At 38.8% G+C, this 18,453-nt stretch overlaps 2 protein-coding genes across 2 annotated transcripts in view; one reads left to right on the forward strand and one right to left on the reverse strand.

Annotated features, from left to right (window-relative positions):
* The window catches only part of LOC145534639 (uncharacterized), a 119,167-nt gene that overhangs the window by 61,068 nt on the left and 39,646 nt on the right, over positions 1 to 18,453 (forward strand). The window lies entirely within an intron of this gene.
* The window catches only part of DSG4 (desmoglein 4), a 37,790-nt gene continuing 36,427 nt past the window's right edge, over positions 17,091 to 18,453 (reverse strand). The window contains exon 17 of the mRNA XM_081563166.1: positions 17,091 to 17,858. Within this exon, the coding sequence (XP_081419292.1) occupies positions 17,091 to 17,858 (768 nt within the window). The remainder of the gene's footprint in view (positions 17,859 to 18,453) is intronic.

Consider the following 18,453-nt stretch of genomic DNA (forward strand, 5'->3'; position numbering starts at 1 on the left):
GCTAAGACCTGGCACAGTCAAATAAATAAAAAAATAAAGCTCAACCCACCACTCCACCCGTGGAAAGCAATATCATGTGGAATGTTCCACCAGCTTCTCAAACCACACGTCACGAGGTGTGGCTGCTGGTGGAATGGATACACTGCATCATTTGCTGCAGCAGCTCCCTGCTCCCTGCTCTGCCTCAGATGGGCTCTGAAAACAGCATGGGACATTTGAGAAAATGATCTCCAAGGATTTTAGCAACAACTGTCGTTAAGAACTACTAGCTCTAATGAAGTAAGGAAGGATATTTCTGAAAAATGAGCAGTCCATCACTCTTCATTCTTCTGGGTCAAAGACCAATGTGTTTAATCTCTACAAAGACTCATGGGTTGCTGACTTTTTACCTAGTGAGGCATCATACACTGATACTTTCATGATTAGTAAGTTGCAGGGAAGTTTGGCAAACCTGTAAAACTTGCACAACTGATCATCCTGTGCATTTTAAGCATTGGGGTCCTGACTAGGAGCAACAAAACCTCCTGAAAAGATTAATGAGAGGAAAACAATTGCAAGTGTATTTTGTTGCTTATGTTTTTCAGGGGCCTGATAATTCTCGTATTGTGCAGATCAGTTTTATAGTCACATAATACTTAGGAAGGCACTGAACGTCCTGTTCAAACACATGAACATGTTTCGTCTGCAGTTTGGGACATGTCTAATTGGCCTTCCTTTGAATAAACACCATTATTCTATTCGCTGACATTAAGAAAAGAATCAGAATCCATTATGTACCTGAATAGGGAGTAAATCTGTGTCTTACAGGAAAATGTTGCTTAGCCTATGGAATTTTGCTCTCTATTATTTCATGTTAACTTTTTTGAACATCATTTCAGTTTACTTTCCTTTATTGAAACTTCTGAAGATTCCTGTGGATTCACTTAGGCTGAGCATTTCTCAAAGCACAATATTTATAGTATAATTTTATGGTTTTTGATCCAGTGTTGGCACAGGTGGAGCCTATTTGGTTTTCTGGAAGGCTACACCTCAAGAGAGATTAAAGTCGAGAAAACTCCACCTCTAGTCTCCCTTGTTCTTACAGCTTGCTCATGAGTCAGTTTGGGCTTCATTTTTGAAGCCTTAGACACACGGCCAGTTTTATGGATGTTTGTACACGTTGATTAACTTGTGCAACATGGTGACAATATTAATCTTTAGTTCTCTGTATGAAGTCATGTTTGACAAATTTTCAGAACACCTTTTTATTCCTGTAGACTTTGAAGTGATGTAGTTTATACTAATTTGGATTGGTCAGCTTGCATCTTAAGGAAGTATGTTGAGCTTAGGAAATTTATCTCCAGTTACTCCAAGTTTCACTACGGTCAGTTGGTCTGTAGAAGTTTTCTGTTTTGGGGGCTACCTTTCAATGATTTATATTTTTCAAGGAAATTATCCATATCTTCTAGCATTTTATCCATATCTTCTAGCATTTTATCCATATCTTTTATCCATATCTTCTGGTATCTTCCAATTTATTATTGCACATTTGCATGTAGCACTTATCTTAGAAATTTTAAGGTGGATTTTTATATAATAAGTTAGTAACATTTTTACCCTAGTAGTAAAAAAGGACCTAGAAAGTGAAATAAGAATCCATTCAGTCTCAGTGAAACACTGTAAAATATTTGCAAGTAACTTTCTTAAGAATGATTAGAAGACTATTAATGAAGGGCATAAAATAAGATCTAAGAAAATAGAAAGATATTAATGTCTTCCTGGATGAAATGAATTACTATGTCAATTCCTCAGAGATAAATTCTCAATGCAGTTCTCAAACTTGATCCATAGTCTATGTGAAGGATGGAGGTGGAGAAAGATTAAAAAAAACTTAAAGTCTGTTTGGAAGAAAAATATATGTCCCCACCAGCCAATTAAGAATGATTAACAAGAATATTGTGGGAAAAATGGACAGCGATCATGTAAAAGAATGAAATTAGAACATTTTTCTCACTACATATATAAAACTAAATTCAAAATGGATTAAAGACCTAAGTGAAGGACCAGACTATAAAGATCCTAGAAGAAAACATAGACAGAACACCCCGGGACACAAATCATAGCAATATTTTTGGGAGTCTATCTCCTAATGCAAAGGAAATAAAATAAAAATAAATGAGACCTCATTAGACTTAAAAAGTTTTGCATAGCAAAGGAAACCCTCAACAAAACAAAAAGACAACCCACTGAATGGGAGAAAATACTTGCTAAGGGGTTAATATCCAAAATATATAACAGTTCATACAACTCAACATTAAAGGAAACAACTCAATTAAAAAATGGACAGAAGACGTCACTAGACATTTTTCCAAAGAGGACATGTGGATGGCCAACAGGTACATGAAAAGATATTCAATTTGACTAGTCATCAGGGAAACGCTAATCAAAATTACAATGAAATATTACCTCACACCTGTCAGAATGGCTGTGTTCATAAAGAACACAACAAATGTTGGAGAGGATTTGGAGAAAAGGGAACCCTCATACACTGTTGATGGGAACATAATTTGGTACAGTCACTGTGAAAAACACTATGGGGGTTTCTCAAAAAACTAAAAATAGAGCTACCACATGACCCAGCAATTCCACTCCTGGGTATTTATCTGAAAACAAAAGCAAAAACAGAAACACTGATTCAAAAAGCTGCATAGCAGCATTATTTACAGTTGCCAACATATGGAAGCAAACTAAGTGTCCATTAAAGATGAATGAATAGGGACCTACCAGTGGTTGAGACTCTGCTCCTGATGCAGGGGGCCTAGGTTCTATCTGTGGTCAGGGAACTAGATCTCACATGCTGCCACTGAGACCAGGCATGGCCAAATAAATAAATAGAAATAAATATTAAAAAAAGGTGAATGGACAAAGAAGAGTAGTATATATTATATATATATATATACACATATATATATAATATATTTATAGCTGAGGATTCATCTTCTCCAGACACCATCTCCTATCTCCCAAACTAGCCTGTGCTCTGGGTCTGCATTCCCACACATGGGTTGTTGTTGTTTAGTTGCTCAGTCTTATCCGACTCTTTTGTGACCCCATGGACTGTAGCCTGACAGGCTCTTCTCTCCATGGGATTCTCCAGGCAGGAATACTGGATTGGGCTGCCATTTCCTTCTCCAGGGGATCTCTCCTCTCTGCCTGACCTAGGGATCGAACCCATGTCTCCTGCATTGGTGAGTGGGTTCTTTACCCCTGAGCCAATCGGGAAGCACATGGGTAGGAATTTCTTAAAGATTATCCTGAAATGTTTGCTTACATGTTGATCCCTCTTACTAGTCTGTAGCATCCCCAAGGGTGGAGCTGTGTCTGGTACCTCTTTGTAGCCCCCATACCTCGCCTGTTCATGCCAGATAATAAGTGCTTGTTGAATTGAAAATGTGAGCAAAACGTGCATTAGGAATCATGCCTCTGAGTGTTGCATTGAAAGAACAGATCTGGGAATCCTGGGAGAAAGTCTGAGATCAGAGATTCTAGGTCAGACTGTGGGCACCTTTCAGCGTCTGAAAAAGTTCTTGTTATGCTCGCAGTCAGGTCTAAGGGAGACGCAGTCATAATAAAAGTCAGAGAGGTTAGCATTTTTGGCTAATATGAGAAAAACAACAAAAATGGAAATGGAGTACAAATTAGGAACAAGAACAGGCAACTAGTCAGTTAACAAGCTCCAAACCAGGAAATGACTGTCTATCCTAGAACAAGGATCATCTCTTCTCTGTCTTGTGTCGGCTTCCTGGCGAGGAGGTCAGAGATCTCACCGTAGTTGGACCGGGGGTGAGGAGGTGGAGGAGTCGGGGTGGAGGAGTGGGAGGTGTGTGTGAGGTTCCAGAGTGCGGCAGGCTCCTTGGGGCTACGGAGCCCAGCATCCACTCCTGACTGCCTTTCAAGGAACATCCCTCTTCCAGTCCGCCTGTCTGGATGTAGCTTGCTCTTTCCATTCCTAATTATTATTCCCTCTCCCTCCCTCTCATCCTTTTTCTTCCTGCTCCTTCAGCCATGCCCCACCCCAAATCCATTCTTTCTTTTCTTTTTATTAATTTTCCCTTTCCCATACTACCTCTGGGCAAAGTGTAGATCTGAAATTTGTGTTACTGTGTTTAGCAGAGGAAATTTTATGTTCTGTATTTTCACTCTAAAATGTAAATGCCCCCTCTCCCAATTTTTTTTTCACTCTTAAAAGAAGATCCAATTAATAAAATTGCTCAGTATTTATTTGGACTTAATTAAAAACCATTCTGCTAGAACGTGAGGAAAAGCAAGCTTCTGTGTGTGTGGAGGAGGGAGTGAGCGTGTGGGAGTGGATGCACTGAGTCTGACCACCCCCTCTTCAGTCCACTAAGAAGGGGAGCAAGCAGAAAGGGGAGGGGTAACACAAAATCTCAAGGAATTCTGAAGTTTCTTTCAGAGAACCTATCCCTCGGGGAACAACAGTTCATTGCTCTCCAAGAGCCTTCATTCTTAATTTTCTCAGTTGACCATAAAACACCCTGGAAATTGCATACCTGGGGCTTTACTCACAAAGGGGATTCTCTGAAACTGGTTTCTTCTTGAACAAAGTGCCCGGAGTGCCTCAGGTCACTCTCCTTTTAGGGAAGGACTTAGTATCTACAGGGATTATCTTGTTAAGTGAGAGCAGATGCTATCTGGGCAATTTCATGCCCAGAAACATGTGTTGTCCAGGAAATTCACATTTTGAAGGTGATGCCTGTGAAGCCCAGAGAGGTAAGGGACTCGCCTGTCACTGCATGGTTCCTCAGTGGTGAAGACTGGGCACCAATTGCGTATCCAGGTTAGGTTGACAAGACCCCACTGGGCAGGAGTTATGGGTACATGTTTCATCATCTACAAATGGCAAGCTGTCTCATACTCCAAAAGCGGAAGATCAAAGCAAAGATAGTTAGAGTAGGGTTTGCTAGGTTCAATTTAAATGAAAGAAAATAGGATATACCTAAAACCTACATGGAGCCTTTCTTTCTTCCATGTAGATGAGCTGTCTTTCCCTTGTTGTTAATTCATTAAGGTGTGTCTGATTCTTTGTGACCCCATGGACTGCAACACACCGGTTCCTCTGCCCTCAACTATCTCCTAGAGTTTGCTCAAACTCATTTCCATTGAGTTGGTTATGCTATCTAACCATCTCATCCTCTACCGCCCCCTTCTCTTGCCTTTGATCTTTCCCAGCATCAGGGTCTTTTCCAGTGAGTCAGCTCTTTGTATCAGGTGGCCAAAGTATTGGAACTTCAGCTTCAGCAACAGTCCTTCCAATGATTATTCAGGACTGATTTCCATTAGGATTTACTGGTTTGATCTCCCTGCAGTTCAAGGGACTCTGAAGAGTCTTCTCCAGCACCATAATTCAAAAGCATCAGTTCTTCTGTGCTCAACCTTCTTTATGGACCAATTCTTACATTCGTCCATGACTACTGGAAAAACGATGGCTTTGAATATACATGATCTTTCCTCCGGCTTCCCAGGTGGCTCAGTGGTAAAGAATCTGCCTGCAAATGCAGGAGATGCAGGAGACTCACGGGCTACGTCCATGGGGTCGCAGAGTCAGAGATGACTAAGTGACAGCATGCATACACCTTTCCTTAGTAACCACTCTAATAGGCTTTTGGTCACTGAGGATCGCTGAGTCCTCATTTTACAAACTCTAGTCCTCCAGGGATTTGATGACTTTACTTTCCCAGTACTCTCCAGAAAGAGGTATTCTGTAAAAAGATTTACCTACTGCTTATCTTCAGGTGATGTGAATAATATTAAGGGGACTGAAGCATCTCTCACCGGCACAACTTTTGCTCTGCTCCAAGAGGCACTGTCCTCTATCTGTCAGTCTTACTCCCCCATTCCTACCACTAAAGCCCTTCCTGTTTCTCTTTAAACCTATTCGTAAATTTCAAATATTTGAGACTGGAGAAGCTTAAGATGATCTAGTCTAGTGGTATTCAAACTTCTTAGTTATGTCAACAACCAATACACACACATATAAATGTGTACTCTGACTCTGTGTGATATACTCTCCTATTTCCTTTTCTTTTATGTTCTATCTAATTCCATAAAAATATTTGTCTAGACAGGCAGGCTAAATTGACGTCATGACTTCTTATTGGGGGAGTGTGACCCACAGTATTAAAAACACTGTGTGTGTCAGTGCTCAGTCGTGTCTGACTCTGCGACCCCATGGATTGTAACCCACCAGGCTCTTTTGTCCATGGAATTTTCCAGGCAGGAATACTGAAGTGGGTGCCATTTCCTCCTCCAGGAGATCTTCTCAGTCCAGGGATTGAGCTTGATTCTCCTGTGTTTCCTGCACTGGCAGGCGAATCCTTTACCATTCATGCCACCTAGGAAGCCCTATAAAAAAACACTGGTCTAATCCAATTCTCTAATTATGCAAATAAGCAAAGTATGTTGAAAATTTTAAGTGACTTGTCCAAGAACTGAATCCAAATATGAATAGAATTCTCAGACCTGTTGTGAGAACTGCAAATCTTGGAACATAAAAGTTTAATAATATCTCTTCATGATTTTTCTTTTAGAAATATAGATCCTCCCATAACCTACAGCTACTAGAAGAGACAATTTTGATAACAATGTCAAGAATTGACTGAATAAGGATAATTCAGTCAATGAGTGGAATATATTTATTTATATTTACTAAGGGTCTAATGTACCAGGCACAATTTAAACTAAGCCTTTGAGATACAAAGATTAATGAGATAATGATGGAGTCTTGGATCAAAGTGTATCCATAGGCATGGAAAGAAATGAGCTAATTCAATTCATGCTGTGAAAGTTTTTACATGACTAATTGGTCATGTGAAATTGACAGATATTAAATGAATGCCTACAACAGCGACTGTATTTTCTAAAACTCAGTTTAGTCTAACAAGAATGAGTACATAAGGGGGCAACAGATATATGATTTTAAGTTAAGACTAAAAGAACTGGTGATAAATATGAACCCATCTTAGAAATCCAGGAGGTATGGTCACTGTTAATTATTGTACTCAACCCTAAGAATCACCAGTTATTCCAGATTTCAAAACTCAATATAAAGCAATGTTCATTTTGCCCAGATTTTCCAGCTGACAACCTGATGGATGTTTTCTAAGTTATCTTTGCTAATCAGTCTGTCATGGAGCTTAGTGGCTTCAATTTTAGGTACCATTTCCCAGCCCTTCTTTTCCTGTTAAGCTACATACTTTTCTGTCTTGTCAAGTACTTTGCCAAAACATGCAGTGAGCTGAACACACCCCTATCTTCAGAGAAAGGACATCCCTTTTGATTCCCGAGAAACCATAATTGCTAAGCCAGTGGGGTTTTCTGTGGTCTTTGCTTGCCTCCCTTCTTCTCTCACTAGAGAAGGGAGAAGTATGGAGGGAGGAATTTGGGAGGAGTCTAGTGCCCTCCTGACCTGGATCCTCCTTTCTGAGGAAGCCTGTGGTGCAGGCAGAAAGGAACTGTTGACTTGGAGAGAGAGACTGGGAGAGGCCGGAGTCAGTGGAGGGTATGTGTACTGTTCCCTCTAGTTCTTGCTCTCTCTCTCTGATTCTCATGCTTGCTTCCTCTTAGCAGTAAACCTGACTCCTCAGAGCCTCGCATCAGAAAATCTGAAGACAGAGAGGCAGGCATTAGCTCCCTAAACTAGTTGATTACCAGTATATGGTAAAGGATTTAACCTTCCCCCCACCCCATTTCTATAGTAATCAGTTGTTTTTCACTGATAAATTTTATGAAACTTCAAGGGGTGGGAAAGTGTTAAGATTCCAGTTAACAGTTTTAGGGCTTGCTGTGTGGTTTGGTCCAAAAGTACCACTGGATTTTAGTAGTTGATTGGAAACATCTTGATTCTGCTCTGTATGAATATGAAGATTATGCTCTGTGTGAATAGATAACAGCCATCAGAAACAGTTAATGAATCTTGTTAGCTTGTGACACTTGTCTGAGATTTGCACTTCAGCCTGTAATTGTTGTGAAAGCAATGACTGTAGAGGCCAGGTTTGCACATGGGTCCAGGTCTTCCATTCTCTCTCTTCAAGAGTTGAACATTTTGTCTTAATTTTTCAATGTTATTTATCACAATATCTTCTCTCAGTATCTCAGTGCAGGTGAGGCAGAAGATGTAAATGCTCTAAGTTGAGGGAGGCAGGGTAAGAGGGAAAAACATTGGTTTGCAACTGTGGAAATGGAAAGTAACAGGGAATAGGATAGAACTTGATTGAAATCTACCAATTGTGAAAGATTAGTCAGGGTTTAATGCATTCTGGGTGGTGTAAAAATCTCAAATTTCTTGAAATTAAGAACCAAGGTAAGTAATAAGTGCCATCCTGGGATGGGATTTACTATCATCATGTCAGGTCATGTCTGTCCTGTTTTTATTGGGAATATTTTTTTCTCTCTAAAGCACATACTTAAATCTGAAGATCCTTTCTGATGGATGGCTAACCTAGTTCTGTCAGTCAGCCCACAGGTGGTACCTGGGCATGCCGGTGTGTATTGTGGTTCAGACTTTCTCATAACATTTTTGTGGGGAGATAATGTTTTTCAGGGTTTAAATTGTTAGATGATAATTTGGTACTTTCTTAGAAAATTGTAACCCATTACTTTGGTTGTAGGGTTATACGTACATAGATCAGGGCTAACACATTTTTTATAGACGGCAGGAGAAGGGGGCAACAGAGGATGAGATGGTTGGATGGCATCAATGACTCAATGGACATGAGTTTGAGCAAACTCCAGGAGACAGTGAAGGACAGGGAAGCCAGGGGTGCTGCAGTCCATGGGACTGCAAAGACACGGACACAACTTACTGAACAACAACAGCAAGAGTAAGCAAAGTAATCAATGGTGCGCTGATAACAAAAAAAAAAAAAAAAGGCTTAAGCTCCTAACACTGACTTTGCTTTGATTTCATTTCTACTCCTTGTAAATGTAGAAAACATGTTATTCTCAAGGTGAAAGGCTTAGTCTTGTGTCCACGTTCTGCTCCCTCTGCAGATGGTTCTCCAGGGAGAGCTACCCCATTTCCAGGACCTTGAGGGGCTCGATGTCTTTAGCTTATAGTGCCATCTTTGGGAGAGAGCTGGCATAACTCGTTGCCACCACTGGCTGATGATGTGAAATGCACAAATTCAAATAGGATTTTGAATTACTCAGTTAGCCCCAGGATCAGGATGTATAGAGGAAGCTCAAAACAGGCCCTCACTGCCTTCTTTCATTGAAAGAACTTCCTCTATCCCCTCAGCAACAGCCTCCTCCTCCTCCTGTCTACTCCAGTGCAAACTTCACAAGTGATTCCACCGTCACTGTTCTTTAAACATTTTAGTGGTTCTTTTTAACTTTCTTTAGAGAAAGTTTCTCTTTAACTTTCTTTAGAGAATGGTTTTCTTTAACTTGAAAAAGCCCTGGGTGGCTCAGATGTTAGAGTCGGCCTGCAATGCCGGAGACATGGGTTCGATCTCTGGGAGGGGAAGATTACCTGGAGAAGGAAATGGCAACCCACTCCAGTATTCTTGCCTGGAGAATCCCATGGAGAGAGGAGCCTGGCGGGCTACAGTCCATGGGTCACAAAGAGTCAGACTCAACTGAGCAACTTTCACTTCACTCTGACTTTCGGATTAAAATTAAAAGTCCTTAGGCTGTCGTACGTATTTAGGCCTCTGACTTCTCGTTTGTGCAACCATCTTCCTTCATTCCCAGCCTTGGTAAGCTACTTTCAGGGTTCAGAAAAAGCACGTCTCTTTCTTTATGTCCCCCACCCCCACCCCACCCCGTGTCTCTACCCTGTTCTGTTCTATTGACCTGGAATGCCATTCCCATTTCTTTACTTGGCTATTTCCTGTGGTCCTGCCAGACTCAGCTCAAAGGACATTTCTTAGGAGAAGCCTTTCTCGACTCGACTCAGCTGGGGAACCCTTCTCTTTCCCCTTAGTCCTCGCATTCATACCCCTTATAAACACTTGTCATACTGTTTTATTTTTTTTTCTTTAATTTTTTTTTGATGTGGACTTTTTTTAAAGTCTTTATTGAATTTTTTACTATATTGCTTCTGTTTTATGTTGTGGTTTTTTGCCCATGAGGCATGTGGGATTTTCAATCAAGAATTGAACCTGCACCCCTTGCATTGGAAGTCGAAGCCTTAATCACTGGACTGCCAAAGAAGTCCCATGTCATACTGTATTTTAACTCTTACTACTTCCTGCATCTGACTGTGAGGGCCTTAATGGCAAAGACCCTAATTCAACCTCTCTATTCCTAGCACTCAGCCCATCGGCCCTGGTGGCTCAGCTGATAAAAAATCTGCCTGCAATGTGGAAGACCCAGGTTATAGTTAGAACCAGAGGGATAAATACAAATGTAACATAGCATTAATTTCCTCTAAAGGAGTGAGTAAAGCTTCCCTGGTGGCTCAGATGGTAAAGAATCTGCCTGCAATGCAGGAGACCTGGGTTCAGTCCCTGGATTGGGAAGATCCCCTGGAGAAGGAAATGGCTACCCATTTCAGTATTCTTGCCTGGGAAATCCTATGCATAGAGGAGCCTGTCGGACAACAGTCCATGGGGTCACAAAGAGTTGAACACGACTGAGCAACTAACAAAAAGACATTTTTTGAATGAAAGAGCATCTGAAATAGGTCACACTGGCTCCCATATCATTTTTCTTTTTCTCACTTTTCCTCATCTTGAAAAGGAAGATCATAGAGTAGATTAAATGAGAAAATTTTTGAAAAATAATTAGCATGATGCTTGGTGCATAATAATAATAAATATTTGTTCTTTCACTCTTCTTTCTTTACAACTCTTATCTAGGAGTTGTAAAGTTTTCAGATTTCCCACACTGGGTGGTTATGCCTCACTGGTACCAAAGTTTCCACCCTATCAGTACCTCCTTGTTAAATACATAAGTAAGACTTCCCAGTCAACCAATATTTATGCTGATCATATGCAAACACTGTGACTTTTGCACTAACACCTCATCATCACTCACCACACACACTCACTGCCTCTATTAAACACACATTCAGCATCTCTCTTACCTTTAACTCAGTCATCTTACTAATCACAGGGACACTCAGCTCTAGGATTTCTAACCAGAGTGTGGTCTTCTTTTTAAGAAAAACATTTTCAATACTTAGGGTTGATCCTTTATGTCAACAACAGTAAATACAGGTAGTCCTCAACTTTCATTTTTTTCCCACTCAATTCAACTCACTTTTTCCACATTGTGTACTGGTATCCTTGCATTACCTTTCTTATGCACAATTTAGCCTGCCTGTGAGCTAATGGACAAGCACTCTGTGTTAGCAGCACCTGGTACCTCCATGCTGACAGTTCAGTACCAATGACAGTTCAGTACCAATCACCACCTTTATCTGGAAAGAAGAATTTATTTGCATCATTATTGGAATGTTTTTTATTGCCTTTTCCTTTGTTTTTTCTGCACTTAATTTTATTATCTTTTTGAAAATGCTAAGATGCAATCTCTTGCTTATTCACTTTCTCAACAATCCATAAAAGTACTGGCAGATCTCCACCAATAAGTCTTTCCTCATATAAATTCTGTTTTTTTGCTCTTACTTTTACTTCAAATAAGCTGAAATAGAATTTAAAGAGCAAATTAATTTTCATTATCTGTATTTAATATTTGGTCCATGTTTAAAATATTGCAACAACCATTTATACATGGACACATGGTAACATTCAAGAAAATTTACCATATTTAGTGACAGTAAGTGTTAGCTTTCTGGGAATTTCCATGTAACATGTTTAGTAGTGTATTGTTTAGGGTCTGTTTGGTTTTCATAGTTGTTTTGTGAAATATATTATGATGACAAGTAAAGAACTTTTATCTTACTATTGGGAACTTTATTTTACCCTCTACTGTATGATTTTCTTTTCTTTTCTTTTTTTGGTTACTGAACTTACACATAAGAAATAGAAGAAATGGTTTTGAAAGAAAATAAAAACTATCAATCAATCAATGGCTATAATGAAAAGTAATCTTATTATTAACAGTCTCAAATTTCCAGAAGTTTTACATTTTTTCTGAAATATTCATCCTATGTAAAATGTCACACCAGAAAAGGCAAAGATTAATGCTGGTTTTGAAAGCCTCAAAGTTATTCATCTATAAATTCAATTTAATTTTATTTTCAATCAAAATCCCATTAAGTTTATTGTTTTTTTCAAAGCTGAGTGCATCAGAAGTGTCAAGATAATTTAAAAAAATTGAGTAATGGCTGGGGACTACACCTACCAGATATCATAAGCATGCTAAAAACAATGTCATACACCTGTAACTATAGTCAGGATTATCAGCATACTTGACTAATATGTCAGTGTAATAACGGAGAGACTAGAAATATATCTAAGCATATATGGTAATTTATAATAATTTAATGGCTCATTCTGTGATTCAGTCCACTCATATTTATTGATTGTCAGCATGTGTGCAGATGATGGGTATACATCAGGTAATCATAATTCTTACTAGATTATTAAAAATTTTAAAACTGATTAAATCAGTTGATTAAATGAACGATTATTAAGTTTGTGGTTAAGAAGTCCTATTAAGAACTGTTGGCGGGAGTATAAACTGATACACTTTGTTGAGAGGAAATTTAGGAAAACTAAAAAATTATTTGCATATATCTTTGATATGGCAACCTCCTTTTTAAGGGTCTATCCTATAAAAATATATCAACGTATGTATGTGCTCCTGTGATTATGTACATGTGTATGTATGCATGTATGTGTACTTTCAAAATTCTGCAAAATATTCATAAATTTGTACACACACTGCTGACCATTCCCTGAACCCAAAGAACTAGGCTGATTCCAATTTTTGCTGTTAACAAAGCTTCAATGGACATTTATATATATACACATACTTAATAATCATTCATTTAATCAACTGATTTAATCAGTAAGAATTATGATTACCTGATGTATACCCATCATCTGCACAGGAAGAAGCTGAGCAGATGAAGTGAGGGAAGAGAATTTCCAGTTAAGGAGCCAGGGTAGGGCAGAGTGACAGCTATGAGAAAGCATGCCCTACTCTGGAAACTGAAATAGCCAATCTGCCTTACCTGAAATAATGAAATAGGTCAGGGCCATGCAATGTACACAGCCTTCAATTAACATAGAGAATGATTGACTGGAGTTGTTTTAGACAATGCAGCATGGCCTTGCCCACCTCAGCGGTGTGCAGATCATCTCCAGGCTTTGGGGCCAGCAAGCTCAGCTTGGAATGCTGGCTTTTCGGAAGATCCTGACACCATGCTGGGCTCTCTGCCTTAGAGATCTGGCCATGGGGGTGTCTCTGTATCATACAATCAACAGCACAGCATGTATCATGAGATTTCTGAAGGCTGCGCCGGTGTCATCTCATGAAATAGGACTTGGTCACTGATTAGCACAAAAATTTTCACTGGGACCCTCATTTTCTATGAAAAGTGCAAGTGTTAGTCGCTCAGTTGTTTCCGACTCTTTGTGACCCGTGGACTGTAGCCTGCCACACTCCTTGGTCCATGGAATTCTCCAGGCAAGAATACTGAAGTGGGTTGTCATTTCCTTCTCCAGCGGATCTTCCTGACCCACGTATTGAACCCAGGTCTCCTGCATTGCAGGCAGATTCTTAATCATCTGAGCCACTTTCTACAAAGTTAAATCCAAAACCCTAATGGGATTCAAGATCCTCTGCCATCTGCCTTCCATATGTCCTTCTAGAATTAAGTTGGAAGAATTTGATGAGTAATAATAATAAGGTTTTTGAGGTTAGGCTGTTCTGCGGTTGAATTTTAACTCTGCTCTTTACTTAAGCTCACATAAAACTAACAATTTCCTTAGCTGTATTGTCTTCATCTGTGACACGGGTGTAACTCATACCATGTAGTGTTTGAGAACATGTGTACACACGTACACCCGTGGCTGATTCATGTCAATGTATGGCAAAAACCACCACAATATTGTAAAGTAATTAGCCTCCCATTAAAATAAATAAATAAATTTTAAAAAAATATAAAAGAGAATTCAATAAAATATATTTTTGAGTAAGAAGTATGGCAAGCATTATATAAAATGGCTGACTGTGTGATCATTCATATTTGCCTCAGACATTTTAAATTATGTTTTACTATTAGTGCTCTATGAATATATCCTGTATTTCTGACTTTGATACTTTCAGAACCACTGTCAGATAGAATTTTACTTGGCCTACCTCAGATGTCACCATCTTCAAGGAGCCTTTAAAAAATAACTGAAATTAATTATCCTTTTCTTATTTCGACAGAAATTGGTACCTCTGGTACAGAAACAATACTAGTAACTTTTAAAATAATTTTGGAGGTTGAATCTTTACTTATTTATTGGTCGTGCTGGGTCTTTGTTGGTGTGCGCAGGCTTTCTCTAGTTGCGGCGAGCGGGGGTTACTCCCCATGGCGGTGCGAGGGCTTCTCATCGTGGTGGCTTCTTTCGTTGCAGAGCACAGGGTCTAGGTGCAAGCTTCAGTAGTCGCAGCACACGGGCTCTAGTTGCGGCCCACGGCCTTTAGTTGCTCCACAGCTTGGGCATCTTCCTGGACCAGGGGTGGAACCTGTGTAACCTGCATTGGCCACTGTACCACCAGGGAAGCCAGCCCTATTTTGCTAAATTTAAATACAGTGGGAAGAGATGGTGTTTTATAATTTATACAATGTCTAGAACAATTCTGGAGCTTATTCAATTGATTTGTTAGTTTATAATGAGCCATTTACTCATAAAATAATGATGCTGTTGAGAAATTCTACCACTGATAAATACATTATTCTGAATTTCGGCTTATAGGTGGATTCATGTTCCTGTATTGTGCACATAATGATAAAGATGATAATCAACTAGTAACAGAATGGGAAACAGATTTCCAAATGTGTATTTGTGTATGGAATACTGCATGTACCAAAGAGAAAATAAACATGTATTTTCTTATCACATATTTTTTATTGAAGACATATATAAAACATGCTATATTCAATAATATATTGCAATCAGAAGTATCTAATCCAAAAGAGGGAATATTTTAAAAGAATGCTTTTCTGAAAGACGTTTATAAATTCTGTCTTGTCAATGTCTTCTTTTCCCTTCACCTGATAAGACTTTTCTAAGAGAACCCATTTATTCACTCTATGGGGCAGGAGATATAACTCAAACTACATTCTACTGTATCTGTTTATTAAATCTCATTTCCTGGACTCCTGGGTTCATTTTCAAATGTTAACATAAATGCTATGTCATCTTTATCTCCTAGCTAAATCAGTACCCTCTTAAGCAGGAGAAATCTTGCTTTATGCCTTTTATTTTGTTTGAGATGATGTTTTTAACATATATCAATTTCAGAGGCTTGAGTCACATATGATTGATACCTAGAATGATGGAGAATTTCCTCTCCACTGCTAATGTTGAGAGAAAAAATGAAATGGTTCTGGTCTCGTTTCCATTGATAGTACGGAGAAATGCATCCACCAGAAGTGGGGTTTCTCTTTTTGAAGCACCATTAAATCTTTGCATATTGATGGTGGGATAGATCACAGAAATTTTTTCAATAAAATGAGAGAACTGGACCAGAGATTGTGAGATGCCCCAAATTATTCAACACTTTTACTTATAAAAATATTAAGCAAGAAGCACTACAGTTATTTCTTTCCAGAAGAAAATAAGCCCTGAAAATAAATTTATTCTATTTATATTATCTTATTAGTCACATCATTATACTTACTACTGTATAGTTTACATATTTTACAGAATTAAATAAAACAATCTCGCTAGAATTTCTTTTTCTCAGGACAGCTTGATGCCTACTAAGAATAAGCAATCTGTGCATGGGTTTCCATTTTATTTATTCAACATTACTAGTAGCATTAAAAAGAGAAACACAACTTGGTAATAGAATTAAATATGTTGTTAATTATTTTTGGTAGGAACTCAAAGCCATATCCCCAGAGTTTTAAGTCTAGAAATGAATTAGAAGCTTTTTGAAGACAGGAATCTTGCCAGTTGTCTTCAGCTATACATTCAGAGTCAAGACCAGCGCTCAACACAGAGAAGGTTTCAAGTAAACATTATTGATATGCATAATTACAGAGGTGCTTTTAGAGGCTATCTGGTTGCCAAGGGAATAGTCTATGACTCAGGTCAGTGAAACTGATTAAACCACATTTCATATGGTTCTCTGACATAATTAACAAAAGCAGGGAAAAAAGTGTTCTCTAAGGGTAAAATCTCTAATACTTCCCCTGGAAACAGTTTCTGTTGTTATGTTGTCATAGTTATATTTCTGCTAGTCTAAATTAATTTACAGTTGATGATATAAATCAATAAAGTGCAATAAGAATTCATCCATATTGATATGAATATATGCATATCTATATATGTATATAATTCCTTTTGATGGACCATTTTCAGTGACACATTCAGCTAAGAAGCTCTTTCCCTGTATTATATTAAGCATGCCCTAATCATTGCATATCTTGAGAAACCATTTGACGAGACAAGTGACTTTAGATCCCTATTGACAGATTCTCCATCTTCTTTTTCAGTTTCACTTCAAAAGTGTACATTTAATTCATTTTTTCCACTTAAAAGTTTTAAATAGAAATATGTCTTTAAAAGTTAGGCTAGTGAATGCAGACAAGGCTTTTCTATGCAACCTTCAAGAATAAGAGCATCTTGGTTTATATGACCAGTTTTACAGGCCTGAAGTCCTCTAAGATTCACTGTATGAATTATGTGCTATTTATTAGACTGTATCAAAGGATGTAACACATTTTCCTTAAGATTTTTTGGCACATAATTTAAAATCAGAAAAAAAATTTTAGAGGCTTATCTAAAGTGCTTAGCCATATTTACCCCCCAAAAGATACAATCAAAGAATCTCACTGAATTTAGAATTTTTGAACATTTGTTGACTTAAAATGCTAAATATGGTACACTGTGCATCTTTGATGGATATGTTGGTGATTACAAGGTGCACGGTCTCCACGGAGAGTACTGACCATAAAACACTTACTGTTGGGAGTAATGTATGTTACTATACCGTGTTACTCTGTGTCGAGATGTCACTGGGGATGTGGAACCAATAGTTTGGCTTATGCGAATGTCTGGACTCACCATTTGTGTCAACTGAATTTCTGGTCCTACCAAAACACCACCACTCATCACGGGTCCCCTACAACCATCACTCATGCTACTGCTGCTCATGTCAGGCCTACCAGGACTAGACACCACTCTCTCAGCATAGATTACATTGTGTGTGTTGGCTAACTCAGCAGGGACACAAATATTCCCTTGAACCTCATAGACAGGTGCCATTACTGTTTCTGTTACTACAACATTGGGTGCAAGCTGAGGATCAAGGACAATCGTAGTGGGTTGCACGCATGGATCAGCAGTAGTGTAAGTCTCAGTCACTACAATATCCCCATGCATCACAGGTTCAGGTATTGCCATTTCTTCTTGGAACTCAGCCTCTGAGAGACTCATTCCTGAAGATTCATTAACAAAGTAGTTCGGTCCAAGTAAAGGGAGGCCAGTGCTGATGGGGATACAGGACTGCTGTGAAGGAAATGGGTCAATTTCCGTGTCTAAGCAGATTTCAGCCAGAGTCTTAAATTTAGGATCTAAAGTTTCCATGTAGCTTTCATCTAAATCATCCACAATCCAACTGCAACAACCAATGGAGCCCACAGGCGACCCTACTCCTTCGTGGTCATAGATGAGCAAACAATCGTTTGCTGGGCGGCCTTCATCTTCGCCTGCATAAGCATATGCTTTCTAAAATTGGAAGAAAAACAGACAATTAGAAGTTTCTTTTCTCTATAAAATAATTGGAGAACAACCACAATGCCTTAGAGACATCTGATCTAAGATGATTTTATGGAATGAACTGAGATACCCTGATTGATTGCCATATTTCTGAATAATTGGAATTCTGAAAGGAGGTCAATGTGCATAGTCTTTTGTTTCTGAGGTGGTCTAAAAAAATAACATATTTAGTTATGTGCAAAACATTATTTATTTAAGGAGAGAAAAGAAATGCAAAAAAGCAAAATGGCTGTCTGAGGAGGCCTTACAAATAGCTGTGAAAAGAAGAGAAGCAAAAGGCAAAGGAGAAAAAGATATTCCCATTTGAATGCAGAGTTCCAAAGAATAGCGAGGAGAGATAAGAAAGCCTTCCTCAGTGATCAATGCGAAGAAATAGAGGAAAACAATAGAATGGGAAAGACTAGAGATCTCTTCAAGAAAATTAGAGATACCAAGGGAACATTTCATGCAAAGATGGGCTCGATAAAGGACAGAAATGGTATGGACCTAACAGAAGCAGAAGATACTAAGAAGATGTGGCAAGAATACACAGAACTGTACAAAA

Source organism: Giraffa tippelskirchi, chromosome 14 (assembly GCF_054371585.1).
Source record: "Giraffa tippelskirchi isolate mGirTip1 chromosome 14, T2T-mGirTip1v1.2.pri, whole genome shotgun sequence".
Lineage (NCBI taxonomy): Eukaryota > Metazoa > Chordata > Mammalia > Artiodactyla > Giraffidae > Giraffa > Giraffa tippelskirchi.